The sequence below is a fragment of the Opisthocomus hoazin genome, chromosome 4 (assembly GCF_030867145.1).
Source record: "Opisthocomus hoazin isolate bOpiHoa1 chromosome 4, bOpiHoa1.hap1, whole genome shotgun sequence".
NCBI classification, from domain to species: Eukaryota; Metazoa; Chordata; class Aves; order Opisthocomiformes; family Opisthocomidae; genus Opisthocomus; species Opisthocomus hoazin.
The window spans coordinates 39,165,751-39,183,473 of NC_134417.1; the positions used below are offsets into that span (position 1 = coordinate 39,165,751).

Consider the following 17,723-nt stretch of genomic DNA (forward strand, 5'->3'; position numbering starts at 1 on the left):
AGAGATCTTTCTAATACCTGTGAGTATCTGCCCGCACTCCTCGCCTTCCCCAGTTCCAGAAAAAATGAAAAATGAAACCCCTCTGAACTACTTGGGTGAACAGATGCTTTCTAGAGGGGACTCTAACAGACAGCAACTCAGCACAGCATGAACTTGGCTGGAGAAAAGTGAGAGCAAAGAGGAACCTGATCAGAACTATATTAAATCTGTAGGAGCCATATACGCTCCCCATGAAACCTCAGGTAGGTCATTTCATTCCCCTGTGCCTTGACTCCACAGCAGTAAACTCCAGATGGCAACTTCTCTCTGCTTCATGGCAAAGGAGAGAGTGTGGACCAGGAGAGCAAAGTCAAAATCAGTCCCTCGCGAGACAAAAACAATAACCCCCATAAACTGTCGATAATAATGAAAGGCAAAAAGAGGTTCCTTGTTTAATGTCTGCAAGTGACCCAGTGAGCCTGAACCAGCGCTGTCTGCTTGTCCAGAGAACAATCACGTAGGACTCTGCTAGCTAAACGGTTAACCAAAGGTGTCCTAATGGGAAGGAAACAACACAGACAGAAAATGTGTTTGGAAGGATAGTATAATTTTGCATTTCTATACACCTTATTAAAGTAAAACATTTCAGGGTATTCTACAAGCAAAATACAATTCTCATGGAGTTCCTAGAGATAAATTGCATTTGATAAATGGGAGGCTTTAAAGTGCATTCCACTTTGCATTTGGTTTAGGCAATGACCCAGTCCGGCTGCTGGAGTCCCAAATTCTGATGGTGGTTAAGGTCAACTCCACAAACTTCAAGCAGAGGGTAAAAGAGACAAAAACAACTGAAACCGGGTGACATCAGAACACTCAGGCAGTGGAGACACCTAGCAAAACACTGAGGAAAGGTGTCAGACCTCAGGCGAGAGCGCCCAGAATTGCAGTGATCCTCTCAGGGAGCGAGGGTCATCTGTAACACTGGAAAAACACCCCAGCTCTTTCCATGCAACAACCAGCCATGATTTTAATGCCACTGTCACAGAGCAGTGCTACATACACCGGCTGGCACAGTTTTGATGTTGGAGATGGTTACACACCTGCAGGGCACAAGAGAACACAAGTTCACTGTGAGTGAACTTATAGAAAATATAAATAATAGAATTAGTAGGTAGCAGGGATGCTTATGACAGAGCAGGATCAGCCTAGTTTTTATAGGAGAAATCTTGCCTCAGAAATCTTTGAGAGTTTGTTGGTGAAGCCAATAACTGTTTGCAGTTTTCCATTTTGACATGGTCCTGGCTCCAAAGGCTTTCAAAGATACTGAGCTGTCACGGACTGCAAGAAGATTGTAACACGTGAACTTTACATGGGTAAATAACTAGTTAACAACGGGGCAAAGAAATAAAAAAAAAAAAAGTGAGATGAAATGGTCAGCATTCATAGTAAAAGAGAATTGTCCTCTCTGCTATTCAACATGCTTATTGAGAAAATGCGATTTGTAAAAGGTGTTGATGGAAGAAGAAAAGCAGCAGGGCACAGAAATGAAGGATTTAAGGTTAATGAAGAAGAAGAGGAAGAGGAAGAAGAAGAAGCGAAGGAAGAAGAAGAAGAAGAAGGAGAAGAAGAAGAAGGAGAAGAAAGAATAGGAAGAGGAAAAAGAAGAAGAAGAGGAGGAAGAAGGAGAAGAAGGAGAAGGAGGAGAAGGAGGAGAAGGAGGAGAAGGAGGAGAAGGAGGAGAAGGAGGAGAAGGAGGAGAAGAGGAAGAGGAGAAGGAAGCTTACTTCAGTGTAATTGGCAAAACCCCCAGTTCAGTGTTGGTAAGCGCAGAACACTGCATATAGGGAGAGGCAACCCCAACTTCCCAACTCCATATGTGCGTTAGGGCTATAAATTAATTAGGAATTCTTACAGATAATTCTACAGAAACTAATACATACTGCTCAAGGAGGTTGAAAAAGAAAAGTATAACTTTAAAAACTATTCACAAAGGCATGGAAGATGAAACAGAAAGTGTCATTACATTATTTTATAAAATTGTGGTATACATTCATCTTGAATACTTTGTGCTATGCCCATACTCCTGTTTAAAAAAAAAACCTTTAAAACAAAATGATATGGAGAAGACCAGCAAGGAAGATAAAAAGTAGAGCAGGTTTCCTTGTGAGGAGAGTACAAACAGGACAGAGTTCACTGTCTTGGAAAGCGAGAGCTGAGGTGGCACATAAATCACCAGTGACCTGGGGAAAGCGGGCAAGGAATTATTTGCCTCTGTTTCTTACAGTGTAAAATCTGGGGCAAGAAGAACTATTTCAGAAGGGGCGTGTTCAGCTGTGAAACTTGGGCCCATGGGATACTGTGCACCAAGAGAACACACGGGATCAAACTCTGATAGATTAATGCCACAAAGGACAATCGCTGTTATTTAACATTCAGCAGAGTTGGTGCAAAGCACAATTTTAGCACTGTGCTGTGTCTTTTTTCCAACGAGTAAAGCAAGAGGACTCTTTGTACTCCAGCCTCCTACCTCCATTCTCCTGAACACCTATCACATGACAGGAGGATATTTATTCTCAGTACAGCTAGGCAAGGAAAAACTTTCCCATGTTGTCTCAAACAGGAGTTGTCTTACCTGTGGTAGGCGGAAGGTCACATTGAGAACACCATAAGGAGCCCAAAAATCTACAAAAGCATTGGCTTCCTTCATTTGACAGGAGATAGTACTGTACACTTACTTCTTTTAAGGCAATATTTTAGTACTAAGTGGATGTACGCTGTAATAATAAGAAGGCTACTGAGAACATTTCTAACAAAATGTCCATTATATTGTTTAGCTAAAACATACACTTGCTTTTATCTAGAATTGCAGCTGCTCTACAATGCAGTATGGCTGGTGCAATGGTTACACAACGTTCTCCATCCACCTGTGAAGAGTGTCCTTCCAGAAGATGCCTCTTTATCTCTTCTGCTATTTTCTGCTCCAGCTCTGGGAAATATTTTGGATCTTCTTCATCCTTCCCCTTTGGTCAAGCAGCTTACATCTCACTAGATGTTCCTCTGATTTCTTGTGGAAGGTTGGGAAGGAGTCTCCTGAGCTGTGAGTGGGCCTCCTGAGGTGATGCAGCTGAGGTTGGATGGCTGGCGGTGACAAAGGAAGAACAATGGTTATCTTGCCTAGCATTCACTCACTGGTGGACAAGAAATTAATCCCTCAGAAGCTGCATCCATCCCACTCAGCACAGCCTGTCTGTGCAAAGGAGGGTTTCTCAGCCTGAGAGGCAGGACTCTTTAGGGTTAATGGGTAGTTACAAAGGATTAGAAAAAGGTTCAGGAAAAAAAAAGATGTAAAAATATAAATCTTAAATACAATGAAACCTAGACATTTCTAAAATTGAAATTTGGGCATTCAAGCACTTTGGAATACTTGATCTTGAAATCGTGCCCTTATTCGGACATCCCAGAAGACCACACCAACACAGGTGAAGTCCAAGGAATGTTCTCAAGGCTAGGAAACAACAGTTTGGACAGAAGATGAAAGTATCAAAAAGTCTAAATGAAGAAGCAACTTTATATTTACCTATCTACATGTAGATAACTAAACACCTCCCTGTTTTCAAAACACCATTGAAGAGGGACATCTTAAGACAGCAAATCTGGATTGAGATCACGTTTCCCACAATTCAGGAATAAGTGGATCTGAAGGGTTTTGTATGATTTTTCCGTAAACCACAGGCCATTGTGAAAGTCACAAGCAGACTACATATGAATATGACTATTCTCAACTTCTTGACTGTTTATTTGAACCTATGTCTGTCTTTCTTACATCTTTACACAGGCAGAATAAAAAATTAAACATGACTACAACCAAAATGCATTTGTCTTATGCTTAGTTATTATTTGCAAAATAACCAAGTAAGAAGTCAATAATTAGCATGATAAGCACTTCAAAAGAAAAGTCATTGCTCTCAGCATGAATCCTAAGAAGTGAAAAAGATTCCCCTGTGTGAGCTAGCTAACATCAAATGCTAGAACAGTCACACTCTCGTCTTGTTAAATTCCTTGTGTGATTAATCATATTCTAAAATGTTTTGGGAAACAAAAAACCTATGGATTTGATAAACGTTAGAAATACACATCCAGATATCTGCATAGTCATAATCTTTCCTGTTCTCAACTAGACTAGATTGAGATGCATTAAAAGCTTGAAAAATATCCATTAGGTCAGTTACTGTTCTTTAACGCACATTCACTTTTCAGATTAATTCCATTTTCTGTACTCAGCATGGATTCAGCCAAATCATTATTGGATTTTTACATTGCTCAGCATGGGGAAAAGTTTATTGTTAACTGGAATTTCACTGGAGTTGTTGCCAACAGAGATGACTTGGCTAATAGGTTTAAGGGGGTTTATCCAGAACACTGACAGTGCTGTTTATCATCCTCATACAGGAGCTGATAAAAGGGATCCATAACATTTAATTTCTTCAGGCTTTAGTGACTCAAAGTGATGGGTAGAAGACTCTCTCTCAGAACTCCAGAACTCTGTTCCCAGATTTCTCACCACCCTCTTGTGTGACCTAGACTATAACGTTCACCCCAGTTTCTCTGTGTGTAAAATGGGAATAAAAATTAGAATATTTACCTCACAGGATTTTTGTGGGCTTCAATAGGTTGTGATTCTCAGGAGAAGTGTTATGGAGTGACGTAAGTATTACAAGTTTCTAACTTTGATACGGCTAAGACTTTTTTTTTTTAATTTAGGGAAAATAAATATTTTTTAAGATCATGCCTATCATCAAGCCAATGAAAGACAGCATAGTTATTCGGACAAGGCCAGTGGAAACTAGAATAGTTACACAGGTAGCATCACACAGAGAGACTATCTGTGTGTCATTCAGGCACGGACTCAGCTCTGGCCAGCAGGACGTGCAACCCAGCATCTCACAGAACAGTAGCCGTGCAAACCTCAGATTTTGCTAGGACAGCATCCACTCAGTATTTCCTCTTATCCCTTGTTTGATACAACTCCTCTTTTGGTTCTTGAGAGAGGTCGGCACATCCTCTATCTGCTTGGTATAAACACCTGCCCTACGTCAACACTATGCTTTGATTTGCATAAGATATAATGATTATCACAGATGAAAAAATGAATGCCAGAAATGCCGCTTAGTAGACAACTTCAGATGAAAAATGAGTTAACTCACTGTGTAGGCTACCAGGAAGATCTCACCCCAGCGCTGGTCCTCAGGTTCTGCTTGCAGCACCACAGTTCAGGGCTGCCAACCTTTTACCCTTCCTGAGGGACACACACCTTTAACTGATGAAACTGATTTTCAAAGAGTTCTTCTAAGCAGAAGGGAGTGTAAAGCTTGTTATCTGCTTCTAAGTTTTTGATCAAACCCTGTAAGCTGGATTTGATTCACCTTAGGTTTAACCACCAATGTTGATTCAAAGTGGGGCAGGACTTGAGGGTATCTGCAAACACATTTACAGCAGATCAGCTAACAATTTCCAGAGAACAATGCAGATTGGACAAATGCTTATATGAAGGAACAAGAATTGTTCATTTCCTCATCCCTCCTGCCCCCCTCCACAGTCCCCCTCCCGATGCATAGCAGAAAAGCAGCCTACTACACTACACACAACGCCAGATAGATTAATACCTTGAGGCACTACACCAGAAGCTGTTCTTGTGTATTAGCAGTGATGGATGCTCCCATAAGCAGACATAGCTAATGCATGAGAGACTTGTTTGTAATCGGAGGCACATATACAGAAGGGTAGGTGGACAAATGTGGTGGATTTGCCACAGTTTAAACCTTTCATCCAGGAGTCAAGAAAGCACAGGAGTACCATATACTGCCCCAAGTCCTGCCCTTTAAACTGACCATAAGATGTTGCTTGCTTCCACCGGGTGAGGTCAACAAGAGAGACCATCAAAACCCAGCTACTCTGCAGATGATCACTTGAACTAACAACCTAGACAATGCCTAGAGCTTCAATCTCATGGATAATCTGAACAGGACAAAAGTGTGTACGGAGGGGTTTGCCTTCAGTTAATCAAGCATGATGGACATTTCATGTGAGATGAAGTCAGGGGATGCATCACCAGAGTCTACAAGAATTACTGTACTCTATAGTCAAAATGTATAAAAACTGAGCTAGTTTTACATTAGCAGAGAGTTATGGCTGTAGTGTGACATGAACGTTTCAGTCCATAATTTTCTCCTTAAAACAAAACGCATTTGTTTTCCTCCAAAAAGCAAGACCTCTTCAAAATCTCTCCAAAGAGCAAGACCTCTAAATGCCAGCTGCAACAAAATCCTGGGTAAAAAAAAGTAGTAGCCTCCTCTGTGAATATAAATACAAGACTTGAACAACTGCTGCGACCCTATAAGAAATGGGTAATATATACAGCTAATACTTGCTGTCACTACCAATGATAAGAAACTTCAGAGGTTAAGATGATGAATTTATGACATCTCCTCTTCCATGCTTTCTATCTAAAAACTGTCTTGGGTTAGTTAGCTGGCAGTCCTCCGTGAGTACGCTGCTCAGAGTTTTAAGTTTTACTTTCAGTGATTATTAATTCTTGTTCTCGAGCAGGACAGTGCTCCATGGAGTTTTACAAAGGCAAAAGAGTGTTTTGAACTCTCTCGCATTCCTGCTGCTTCTTTTCCTGACTTACACCCAAGCGGTGGCTGAAGCTGTGCCTGGGGTAACAATCTGCTAAGGCAGTGGCTGCAGAAGAGCATCACACCATGAACAGCTTCATCCCTTCCAACCCCGAACATTCTGTGATTCTGTGAGAACCGAAACAGCACAGAAAGGTGCTACTGCACATTGGCATCTATATACACTGTACCTCATCTGCTGGCACAGCTGCCACTGATGAAAATATCTGTAGTAAAACTTTTTCAGTACTTTCCTTGAGGTTTGGGGGTTTTTGCCTGGCGATTTCTTGTTGTCTGCCTGCAGACTTACTCTTTCTTTCACCTACTGTGAATTACACGTATGTATGAATGCCCTTGCACATGCACATGCAAAATAGTATCTTGTTCACACTAAGCCATTATTTTGTGTAACTGTTTCATATTACCACCCCTGTCTTCTGACATTTGTGTGAGACAAAGTTAAAGGGATTAAGAAAATTGTTATTGTGCTGAAATAGAGACAGCAGGATTTGTTAGATAGGAATTGCACAAAAAAAGCTATGCTTGGGACTACAAAACAGCCTTATTTTTTCCCTTCAGCATCTATGTCCATGTGATACAGGCCCAAATTAATTTGCTGATCAAATTAAAATAGTCTGTGGAGCCTGTGCTGCAAGCCACAAAACATAAGGTATTTGTTTAAAAAAACTGGAACGCGGTAAAGACCATTAAAAGCAGCACTTCATTTGTTCAACCCCACTGAACAGATTTTTTTTTGATATGATGTGTAAAAGACACGCCATACCTGCAGCAGAATTCATTTTGTTATGTCCATCTCCAGACAGTGAGCACTGAGAGTGCTTGTTTCTCAAGCTGCATATATAAGAAAATTCGAGTGAGGTGGTACCGACTGACCTGGCAATGTAAGGTGGTTTGCCGAGGAACCCGAGCCCAGTAAGTCAGCTGCACGTCGCACTGGACCTTTAAAAAGAAAGAGGAGTTTCAGCAGTGATGGATGAATGGCAGTCCCACCAGCCACCAAAATGCTTTTTGTAATGCTGCCACCACCATGAGGCGTTCGTTGTCTTCTTTCTGCCAGTTCTTATCCATGGCTTCAGGTGAGGCTAACTGGGAAAGCAGCCTCACCTCTGGAGACCTTGCTGTCTAAAGGAGTCAATACTACATGTATTTTTCTTCTTTTTATCAGTTACTGAGTTTGGGTGGAGATAACAGAGTTACTGATTCCGGCAGTTTCATGTTCCTAAGTTTTGGACCTATGAACTGTTGCCAGCTCTCAGACAGCTTTCCCTTCAGCTACCTCCGTGTCCTCACAGAGCCAGCAATCGCCAGTTCTATTGCCTGGCACGGCTCCGAAGGCAGTCACACAGCACTTACCTCCCTTCTGTGGTGGTTCAGCGAGCAGCTGGTGTCACTCTGGGAACCACTGCATGGTAATGGTTCCAGACATTTATGTCACCGGCTACATGTGCCAGAGAAAGGACTCTGATATTGTGTTTGCAAGCAGAGGCGAGTCATCCAAATCATTAGAGGCCTTTTCCAAACCACCTTTTCCTCCCTTTTTCTTACATGGCAGTCTGTATTTTTGAGTTGAAGATCACAGTTGACCACATGGACACCCTCAACACCTAATAGAAATTTGCAGCTTGGTTTCGTCTCTGCTTGGAGGACTGGAGGTACATGAAGACTCAAACCAAGCCATTGAGGTATAAAAAGACAAGCAGGTACAGTGGCAAGCACATTGCACGTTCTTCAGGAAATCAATACTACTGAACCTCCCAGAGAGGAAAGCATTTCATTAAAACTGGAATTTCAGGCAAAAGGAAATGCACGAAGCCTGTCATGTTTGTATTGAACATCTCTGAACTTTACATCCTCCTTGGAGAACGTGGCTCAGTCTCTGCTACTCTTCGTCACTATTTTTTCCTTTTTTAAGGAAAAGGTTGAATAGAAGAACAGCAGCAGTGTGGGATAAATCTGGTCATTACTTGTGTAGCGTGATGCCTACTGCACAGACACTGCCCGAGTCTACCTGTGGAATAAACTACTTTGTAGAAAGTGGTACATAGAGATGGAGCTGAAATGCTGTGGAAGGAGGTCTATAAGCAGTACTGGAGCACAGGACACCAGCCTACGCTCCGAGTGGCACAGAAAAAAAAATAATGCGAGTGTTTCAGTGGGCGTGTGATGTGCTGCTGGTTTAGATGCTCTTATGGGCTGTGATTTCAGTGAAAAGAGAAAAGGGGAAAGGTGAGGTTGGCATGTCTAATCACCAAACAAGTAGGGATTTATCTTGAGGTTATTAAATAAGTTATTCAAACTCTCTACTTCAATTTCCCTGTCTTTAGAAATTAGGTAAGGCCACTAACTCCTCCTCACAGGGGTAAGTGGTGAGCAATGACTGCTGTCCAAGCAATGTTCACACTATGCTTAAAAGAAAAAGTTGATTACTATTAGTACTCTACAGAGGGCTGGACGCTGGAAAGCAAACGGCAAGTGCTGCGCCTGCATGGGATGTAGAAAGCACCAGAACAAAAGGAACTCTTCTACATCTTTAATTCAAATGGAGCAGAGACCTCATTGTTTTTATTTGGTAATAGGATGAACATACATGGACTCAGTTACAGAAAAATCAGAATGTTGAAAAATGTTTTATACAGTCAGAGACCACAAGCCTCTTCTTTCAAATAAGGAACTCACAATAAATACATATTGTTTAAAATTATTCTCAGAACAGTTGAGAATACTTGGCATTACATGGCATCATTCATTTTGGTTTTGCTTTTTTTTTTTCTTACGAGTCTTAGCAAACCGAATAGATTTTTTTTTTTTCATTACCCTACCCACCCAGTCCCAGGAGCAAACTTGCATTGAGTTTTGCTTTCAGCATGGATTTTAACTTGTTTTCTATCCCATGGTGCAAAATAGTGTAACAACCTGCCTCTTTCTCCCTTGCAAAATCAGAGAACAGGTGTCTTTTTTTGTTCAGTTCATGAAAGACATCTCCATTATCAGTTCTGCTAATATAAATATTAACTTGAAAGTTTATGTTCAGCTTCGTACGTAGAATTCCCTGCAGAATGCCAGCTGAGAAAAGGTTATTTTATAAGACCAAGATCCTTGAATTTGGTTAATTTCCCCTTATCCTTCTTACCAACAGTTTTAACGTTTCTTCTTGTTCTTTGGGATCTGTCACTGTAGGGTTAACCACAAGAGCAGTGAAATCTGCTGTCACAGACAAGCCACAACGTCCACCCTTCCTCCCTGCTGCAGGTAGTCAGTGCACTAGGGTACGACTCAGATGGAAGTGCCTACAAGAAGTAGCATCATCAGAATGAAGAGAGATATACAGTCTTATTTAAACGCATTGTGGTGGAAGCAGCTCCTACCACAGCAAAGGAAGACGGTGCCACCCTGACGCATCGGCTTTGCACAAACCACCCCACGTGTCGTTAGCTGTACGTGCCCCGATTCTTTAGTGTTCGGCCCCAGACGCTGCGGTGGGACCAGCACGACTTCGCATGCCACTTCCTTTGATTTCAGTGCAACTAGAAGCGTGACCAGGCCCTAGGTGTTCTTTCGCTCTAAGCTGATGTGGCAAATGCAATGGCTTTTGTCTATCGGGGAAGAAGGGGGAGGAGAAAAGGGCAGGGAATTATTCCTGTGAGAATTTGGGCCTGCAGACAACCAGAAGGTCTGGTAAAAACCCAACCAGAACCCTACAATAAAAATAGCAAATATTTAAAAAAATTGCATATAAAAGTGTATAAAAATATCATCCAAGCAAGAAGAAAAGGAAAATGCTCACTCTGTCATTCTACTGCTAGGTTTTATCACTAGAAAACCCCAGTGGCCGTAAGTAATTTTGTTTGACAGATGCTCTCCTACGACCACTGGCAGAGACAACAGGACTACGTATATTCCTCCTACCACTAGACAGCTTCTACAACCAGGGTGTTACGAGTACACAGCAGTCAATACAAACGCACTTGGAAGAAACCGAAAGAATACAAAATGCCAGGGGTGTGCTGTGAGGCTTGTGAGCGAGCGCTGTCATGCGCTTAGGTATGAGGGTCAATCAATCTGCTAAAACTGAGCTTCAGGTCCTCAGCCAACTTGCCTGGAAGTAGCTCCATTTTCTTCTACTTGACGGTCAAGTCACCAGAGCAGGAAGAGCTAACGCCTCGGAGACAGGCACTTGTCCAATCCTGCCTGGGTACGGACCTCAACCCTCTGCGCTTGCTGAGGATTAAAAGGGACATTGCAGCAACACAAAGGCAGTCTCAGCAAGTGGAAATGCACGGCCAGCGTTTCGCTTTAACAAAAAATAACAGCATCAGCAGCGGCCACCCACACTGCTCCTGCTTTGATCGCAGCAACCAGACAGGGAAAGGGTTGCCTGGGATGGCAAGACTTGTCTGCCCATGGAAAAGACCGCACCACGCTAGGATGCACACCTGACACCAAACCCGGACTGAGCTGACCTGCTCATGCTGTGGGTAACGCAAGCGGGATAAAACCCCCTACCCACTTCGGAGGGAGCTGAATTTATACTTTAAAACATGAAAGCATGGTTCTTTCCCTCCCTTCTACCTGGCCAGCACTGATGCCCACTCCCTGGAGCGACTCACGGAGTTGGTGCCGCAGGGCTCCTTCTCGTCCTCTGCCAGCGTGTTCCTGCTTTGGAACGCTGACGTTCAGGCACCGTGCCAGCACAGCTCTGAGGTCAGCACCAGCTCAAAACATGCAAAAGCACAGGATTGCTCTGTTGTTTTTAATTATTGGGTAAGGTGATCGATTAAAAGAGAGTAAAAGAAAAGGACTTGATTATGCTGTCATTTGCTAAGTATAAATGGCTACCATATGGTATAGATCATCAGAGGATGATGAGTTTCATTATTATAAAATGAAATGTGAGGAAAAAGGAGCTAATAAGAAATATTTAAGACCATCTCATGAGTTCCTGGAGATAGTTTATCCTAGTTGAAGCAGAAAAAAGTACTGTCCTTGTCAGGCTTCACCATTCCAAATCTGAATAGATTACTGTGCTTTTTAATTAAAAGCCACGCTTGGGACCCACTATAGAATTTGCAAGGACTAACAGCAGAAGTATTTGCTTTCAGCTAGCCGAGCTCACGGACCTTCTGCTTACAAAGCAGCACAGAACTATCAGCTATCTCGTTTGAAATATTACTGCTTCCAGACTGAGCTTGTAAGATTTTGTTAAGTATATATGCAAACATTTGCATATTCAAAGGATAGTTTGCAAAACCACTACCATATACCATTCTTTTCTGGCATAAACAACTACATTTTGGGAAGTTTCACTCCAACCACAAAATCTATGTTTGAAAAAAAAAACATTGAAAAAAAGGGATTTGCCTTCTTCATTCACCCATCAAGAACCAAGCTCCCAAATTCCAGATTCATTCTGATACTAAATGTCCTACTATATTAAACACATGGTGTTTAAACCAGCTGGAGCTACACAAAAGGCTGCTCTTTTAGATAAGCATCAGCCCGTCTGGATTGCCTACTCTGAAATATGTTTTAAGTCTAAAATTCCTTTTTTTAATCTATCACTGATTTTATCCTCAGCAAAAAAAAAAAAAGTTGGCTTTTGACATGTATCTTTTTTCTCAAACATGGAAAACATTAGTGACATCCATCACCTTTTTATAATTAAACATAGAAATCTGACCACATAACTTCGATAAAAAAATATTGTGTAGTATGTAAGGAAAGCTAGTTGACTTCAGTATTTTGAGAGAGTGCATCACAAGTTCTTATATTTAAAAAAATTAATTTAAAAAATAAACAAATCCCTTCTTTCACATGTGGGAACACTTGTCACAGAAGTGCATGGTTCAGATCACTGATTGAGTGCAGCCCAGACAGCTGTCACCCTTTGAGCCATTTAAATAATGAACAGGACACACTGAGGGTGGTGAAACACTGGAAGAGGTAGCCCAGAGAGGTGGTCGATGCCCCATCCCTGGGGACATTCAAGGTCAGGTTGGACGGGGCTCTGAGGAACACTGTCTAGCTGAAGATGTCCCTGCTCATTGCAGGGGGGTTGGACTAGATGACCTTTAAAGGTCCCTTCCAACCCAAACTATTCTAAGAGTTTACAAAAACATATTGCTTGCTACTCTTTTTTTTTTTTAAATTCTATCGTGTCCAGGAGTTCAAGCACTACGTCACCATGAGTCAAAGGTCTGCTAATTCCCTGAACACCAGTCCCAGCTAAAGGAAAAAACACTGGTAGGGATACTTGCAATGGTATCCCCCCCCCCCTATTTTAAAGGGGTAAAGTGCCTGAATTCTCCCTCTCAAGTTACACAGTTCCAGTTTCCTGGAAGCAGCAAATGCCCGGTGCTCTTCCAGCAAGGCAGAGACTTCCGAGAGCACCAGTCGTTCCTGCGCAGAGGCAGAAAAGTGCCATCTTTATCACACAGCTTCCCAGCCTACGCTATCCTCCGTCAGGAGCACTCTGGCACCAGAAGACCCCTTTGCGCCTGCTGGTGGGCGTTCCCAAATAATTCTGTAGAATTTCAGCACGAGGGCAATGGTATGGGCTGTATATTTGCAGAATTTCTGGCTTATTCTTTGCCTATATAGTCTAACTGATGACAGAAAAGGAAGGCATCCAAAAATATAATTTCTATACATCTGGGAAAAGTTAAGAAAGAATGTAAAAACAGAAATCCTTTCTCACTCTTTATAAACATAGGCCATTAGCTGACAAACACCTAATCCTTTTCCACTTTTTTTTTAATGTTGGTTTCCTTTCATGGAATAAAATAAAAGAAAGCAGCTCTTTAATTTTTTTTTTTAATTTTTATTATTTTTTTACACAATTGCACGGTGGCTGATCTCTAGTTTAACTGGGAGCTGTCTAAACATACCATTCCTTGGCTCACAATGCACTAGCACAATGCTGCAGAGTGTTCCAGGGAGGTGGGGGGGTGGAGTAAGGAAATGTAGGTGTGATCCTGGGAGGGGACCCCATGACAGATGCTTTCACCTGGCCTAGTTTCTTTGTAGGATTTCACTTTCTAGATTTCACTTGCACGTTATATGCTTCCAGGCTAATAGATTTCATGGGGATTTTTTTTACGTGACAACAAAAAATTCTAAAAAATGCTAATAATCCACTGTAGCTTATTCAAATGATTTAAAAAGAGCAGGAGAATGTTAGAGCTAGCTCTGACTGCCTGTATATTGCAAAACATCTTGCTGCATGCCTGTGTGCTGAGATCAGTAACTTTGAGTATAGTGTCTATTGTAGAATGACAGCTCTGATCTGCAGTCCCCAAGAGATGGAAAATCCACCACCTCCCTTATTAGCTCCTGCTGGCGGTGAATAGCCCGAACAATCAAGCAAAAACATTTTCCAGTCTGGTTTCACACCTTTGTGCCAGTCCATGAGAAACAAGAACTGACCAGCCATGAATTCAGCAGTCTGGCTTCGCTGTCTGCAAGAAGTCACTCCCAGAAAGAAAGAAAATACGTATCAGAAACAGATAAAGAAAAATATTTAGGTTTTTTTAAATTATTATTATTATTCTACTGTGCATAATCTAAGGCATCTTTAGTCACTGTACAGTAGGTAACTTAAAAAACATTGACTAAATCATCCTGCACCTCTGACCAAGCACTCAGCGACGGTATGTTCCCCCTGACCTCAGGGAGAAGTCTGACTAAGCAGGGACCGAGTCATCGTTGGGGTATTTAGTTCTGCATTATTGATATTTCATCAATGTCACTTCAAAGAGTCTGGCCACAACTGGAAGTCATATTCTACCACTCCTGTAGGGGTTGAATGCTGATGGAGGAGGGAAAAGGGGAGGTGGGAAAGTGCTATGTGGTGACATAGCCCTCTGCCTGTCACACGACGTGGAGCGTGTTCGGCGCTGGCTGCGGGGCCACTGTCCTCACAGCACCCCGCTTTCCTCAGAACATCTACCCCAGCGCTACCACTGAACCAGGAGCTCACGAATGGGAACGCTACGTGCCCTTACATTTACTTTATTTAAATGAGCTGGTTCAGTCAAGCCAACTGTGAGTTCTAAGAACTGCAAGAGTTATTTTTGTACTTCTTCCCTCTGAAAACACATGATTGAAGTGCAACCTTTTCACAGCATGAACCTAATCTAAATCTCTGGCTTTGAACAAATTCGAACTCTGATGTCCAAAAAAAGAACTCAAAACGTCTCTAGCCTCAATAATCAAAATCCCAGACACAAACACTCCTGAGTGAGAAGGTATTCGTGTTTAAATGTGGATTTAGGCTGAGCTCACTGCTGTGATTTTTGCTAGTGTCGCAGGAAGCTCGTCCCTGTACATGCACAGTTTAAGCAGGAACAGAGACCCAAGCTCTGATATAGGCTGGTGGTTAAGTCCTGTGCTTTTGAACATGAAAAGGAAACATCAAAGATTTACTGCTTCCTAAGCCAACGTTTTGCATGTTGTCTACATAGCAAAGAGCCATGACAGCAGTCTGATTCCTTGTAAAATACATATATGACTAACACAGCAAGACCTCGTCCTGAACAAAACGGAGTTAGGCAAAAAACAGTATATACGTGTCTTGATTTTCATATAGACAGGTAAAATTACTTACAATTAAATGGATCCCTACCAAGACCACAAGCCAGAAAAGCACTTACACACGTTTGACATTTCTCATGCAAAGATACCTTCCTGAATCAAGGCCCAAGCAAGCTAGTTTTTTAACATTTCTTCTTTAAAATGGGCCAAAATGATGGCTACGTTCCATGTGTCTAACTCACTGCATGAGACAGTTTTCTCCACCGCCTCCAGCAGTGTATTTAGGACACAGTTTTTCACTTTGGTTCTGTCTGTCCGTACTTCTCTAGCAACGATTTTCCTTTTCTTTGGCCTGTCCATTCAGTCAGTGATGAAAGAAAGACCACACTGAGATGAAAGTAAGAATTGATCTGTGTGATTCCCTGCTGCCCTTCTTCTCTTAGATCTTGAGGTCAGACAAAGAGCAGTTACTAAGTAGCCCATGAATAAATGTGGAAAACAGCTCATTATCTGTAACCTCAAGTTAAGGCAGGCAAGTCAAGCAGTGCATTAGTGCATGCTTTCGGAATCTGACAACAAAATTTGCCCCAAGGGAATATCGCTTTCCTTGATTATTCCTTTCCTATAACTAACTAACTGCAAAACCAGAACAAAATCAAAGGTTGAGTGAATCTGCCTGCTGTTTAGAAAAAAAAAAGCATTTTGCTATCATTGCATCATCTGGGAAAGACATCAAATTCCTAACAAATGGTCAAATGACTCCACAAATTCATGATTCCTATTAATAAAACCTTCTACTCTGAGGGTAAAACTGATGTCAAATTCTGTCTACCAGCAACTGGAAAAGGCTCTTGGGAAAAAGAAGAGTAGAAGTGAAGTATTATCAAGTTTTCTTTTTTTTTTAATATATATTCTCTTGCATCATCTTAATGTTGGTTTCACAAGCTGAGGCATAGCAAAGGGCAATACCAGTTTTTGAAGATGACTCTCATCTATTTGCTTGACCTGTCCAGAAAAATGGAACCATTTGCATCAGGAAATCACCACTTGTTTTTTTTAACAAAAAAATTCCCCAAACAACAAAAAATGCACACACACACAAAGAAACAAACAAACAAACAAAAATAGAAGTGACCCAAAAAACCAAGGCCCCCACCCTAGAACCCAGAGTCATTAGCTGTGAAGTAGCCAGTGGAGGAGGAGTGTTTTGAAAGCTGTTTAATGCCTTCCCCAGAAACTGGTCTTGGCGGAAGGAGGAGGAGAACAGGAATGAAGAAGCTCAGCTAAAATGATGAAAGAAATTTGCAGTCTCTTTTTTAGATTTTTTTACTCTTCCGGATCTGGAAAAAAAAAAGAGAAAAAGAAAAGTGTCAAATGCTGCCTTTCTCCCCTTTGTCCAAGGAGCAGGTAATCTGGGAAAGAAAAAGAAGGGTATCAGTTAGACAGCCTCATTTCCTCCAAGCAGCGCCGCTTTGCTTAACTGTGAAAGGCTGCAAGGTGAGGCGCACCAAAGTAATACCTCTTACTGGCTCATCTGGAAATATCGTTCTGTCCTACACTAAGTGAAATCCATTGCTCTCTGACTAATCCAGTGGGAATTCAACCTTTGGCATTAATGCTATCATGAAACAGAATCCAGCATGGCTTGCTGTGGGGCGCTCTGACCACTCTTGCTCACTAGCTCTTTCAGCAACCTTTTACTCATGAAAGCAAGAATGTTAAACGTGTGGTTTGAGGTGAATAAAAGAAAACACTCCAAACACAAAAGAGCACTACCTTTTAAAAACCCCTTTCTCCCAAAGAGCTTGCAATGCAAAGCACAGTCTTGCGTATAGATAGGTGCCTGAGACCTAACAAAGTGTGTGCATTTTACAATTCGCTTGACTCGTCTGTCAAATATTTGCAATCCCTTGGCCTTAAAATTAGGCTAAGTTTGACTAACGTTATCCTAAACGTACAAACATAACTGGTTCCTATGTAGTTACACCACAGGTGAATCTTCAGGATGACCAGATCCCCTTGAGGAGGAAATATAGACAAGAAACATTTTGCTTCGTTTCTAGAGAAACTGGACAGTTTCTAATGAAAGAGAACCCTCTAATCCAACTGTCCTCATACCCTCCTCAAGAAATCTTCTGGAAAAGGTTCAAACAGGAACATGAATATTTTACTCTATATTGGCCATCCCAACCATCTATCTGAATACACCTGGCACTCTGTTTAGCTACCATTAACTCTGACAATGCTCATGTCAGCAGAGTTCAAAAGTGTATTTGAAAGGGTCTCTCAACCAAGGAGATGCAGCCCAAGGAGAGATGAATTTCTCTGTAAGGCTGGGCATGCCTGGGAAGGTGTGATTAAATCAGAATCTCTTTGGGTCCTTTCAGAAAACCATTTTCTTTTGCCTTCAACAACACATTGCTCTTTTTTTTCTTTTAAGTAGTATTTGGGCAAAGGAAGAAAAGGACTGGCAAAACAAAGGTCTAAGGCTTTGCTGATGGATTGCATTATCTCTGACAA

The 17,723-nt window shown here is 41.8% G+C and overlaps 1 protein-coding gene across 6 annotated transcripts in view; it reads right to left on the minus strand.

Annotated features, from left to right (window-relative positions):
• Positions 1 to 610: 610 nt before the first annotated feature.
• Positions 611 to 17,723, minus strand: part of PDE1C (phosphodiesterase 1C) — a 383,698-nt gene continuing 366,585 nt past the window's right edge. For 5 of the 6 annotated variants that reach the window (XM_075418641.1, XM_075418635.1, XM_009943060.2 and 2 more), the window contains 2 exons: positions 7,548 to 7,613; positions 611 to 3,117 (listed from right to left, as the gene is read on the minus strand). In XM_075418641.1, the coding sequence (XP_075274756.1) occupies positions 2,948 to 3,117; positions 7,548 to 7,613 (236 nt within the window). In that variant the 3' untranslated portion in view covers positions 611 to 2,947. Of the gene's footprint in view, positions 3,118 to 7,547; positions 7,614 to 9,231; positions 16,544 to 17,723 lie in introns of those variants that run through there. The other variant, XM_075418639.1, reaches the window with a different exon arrangement.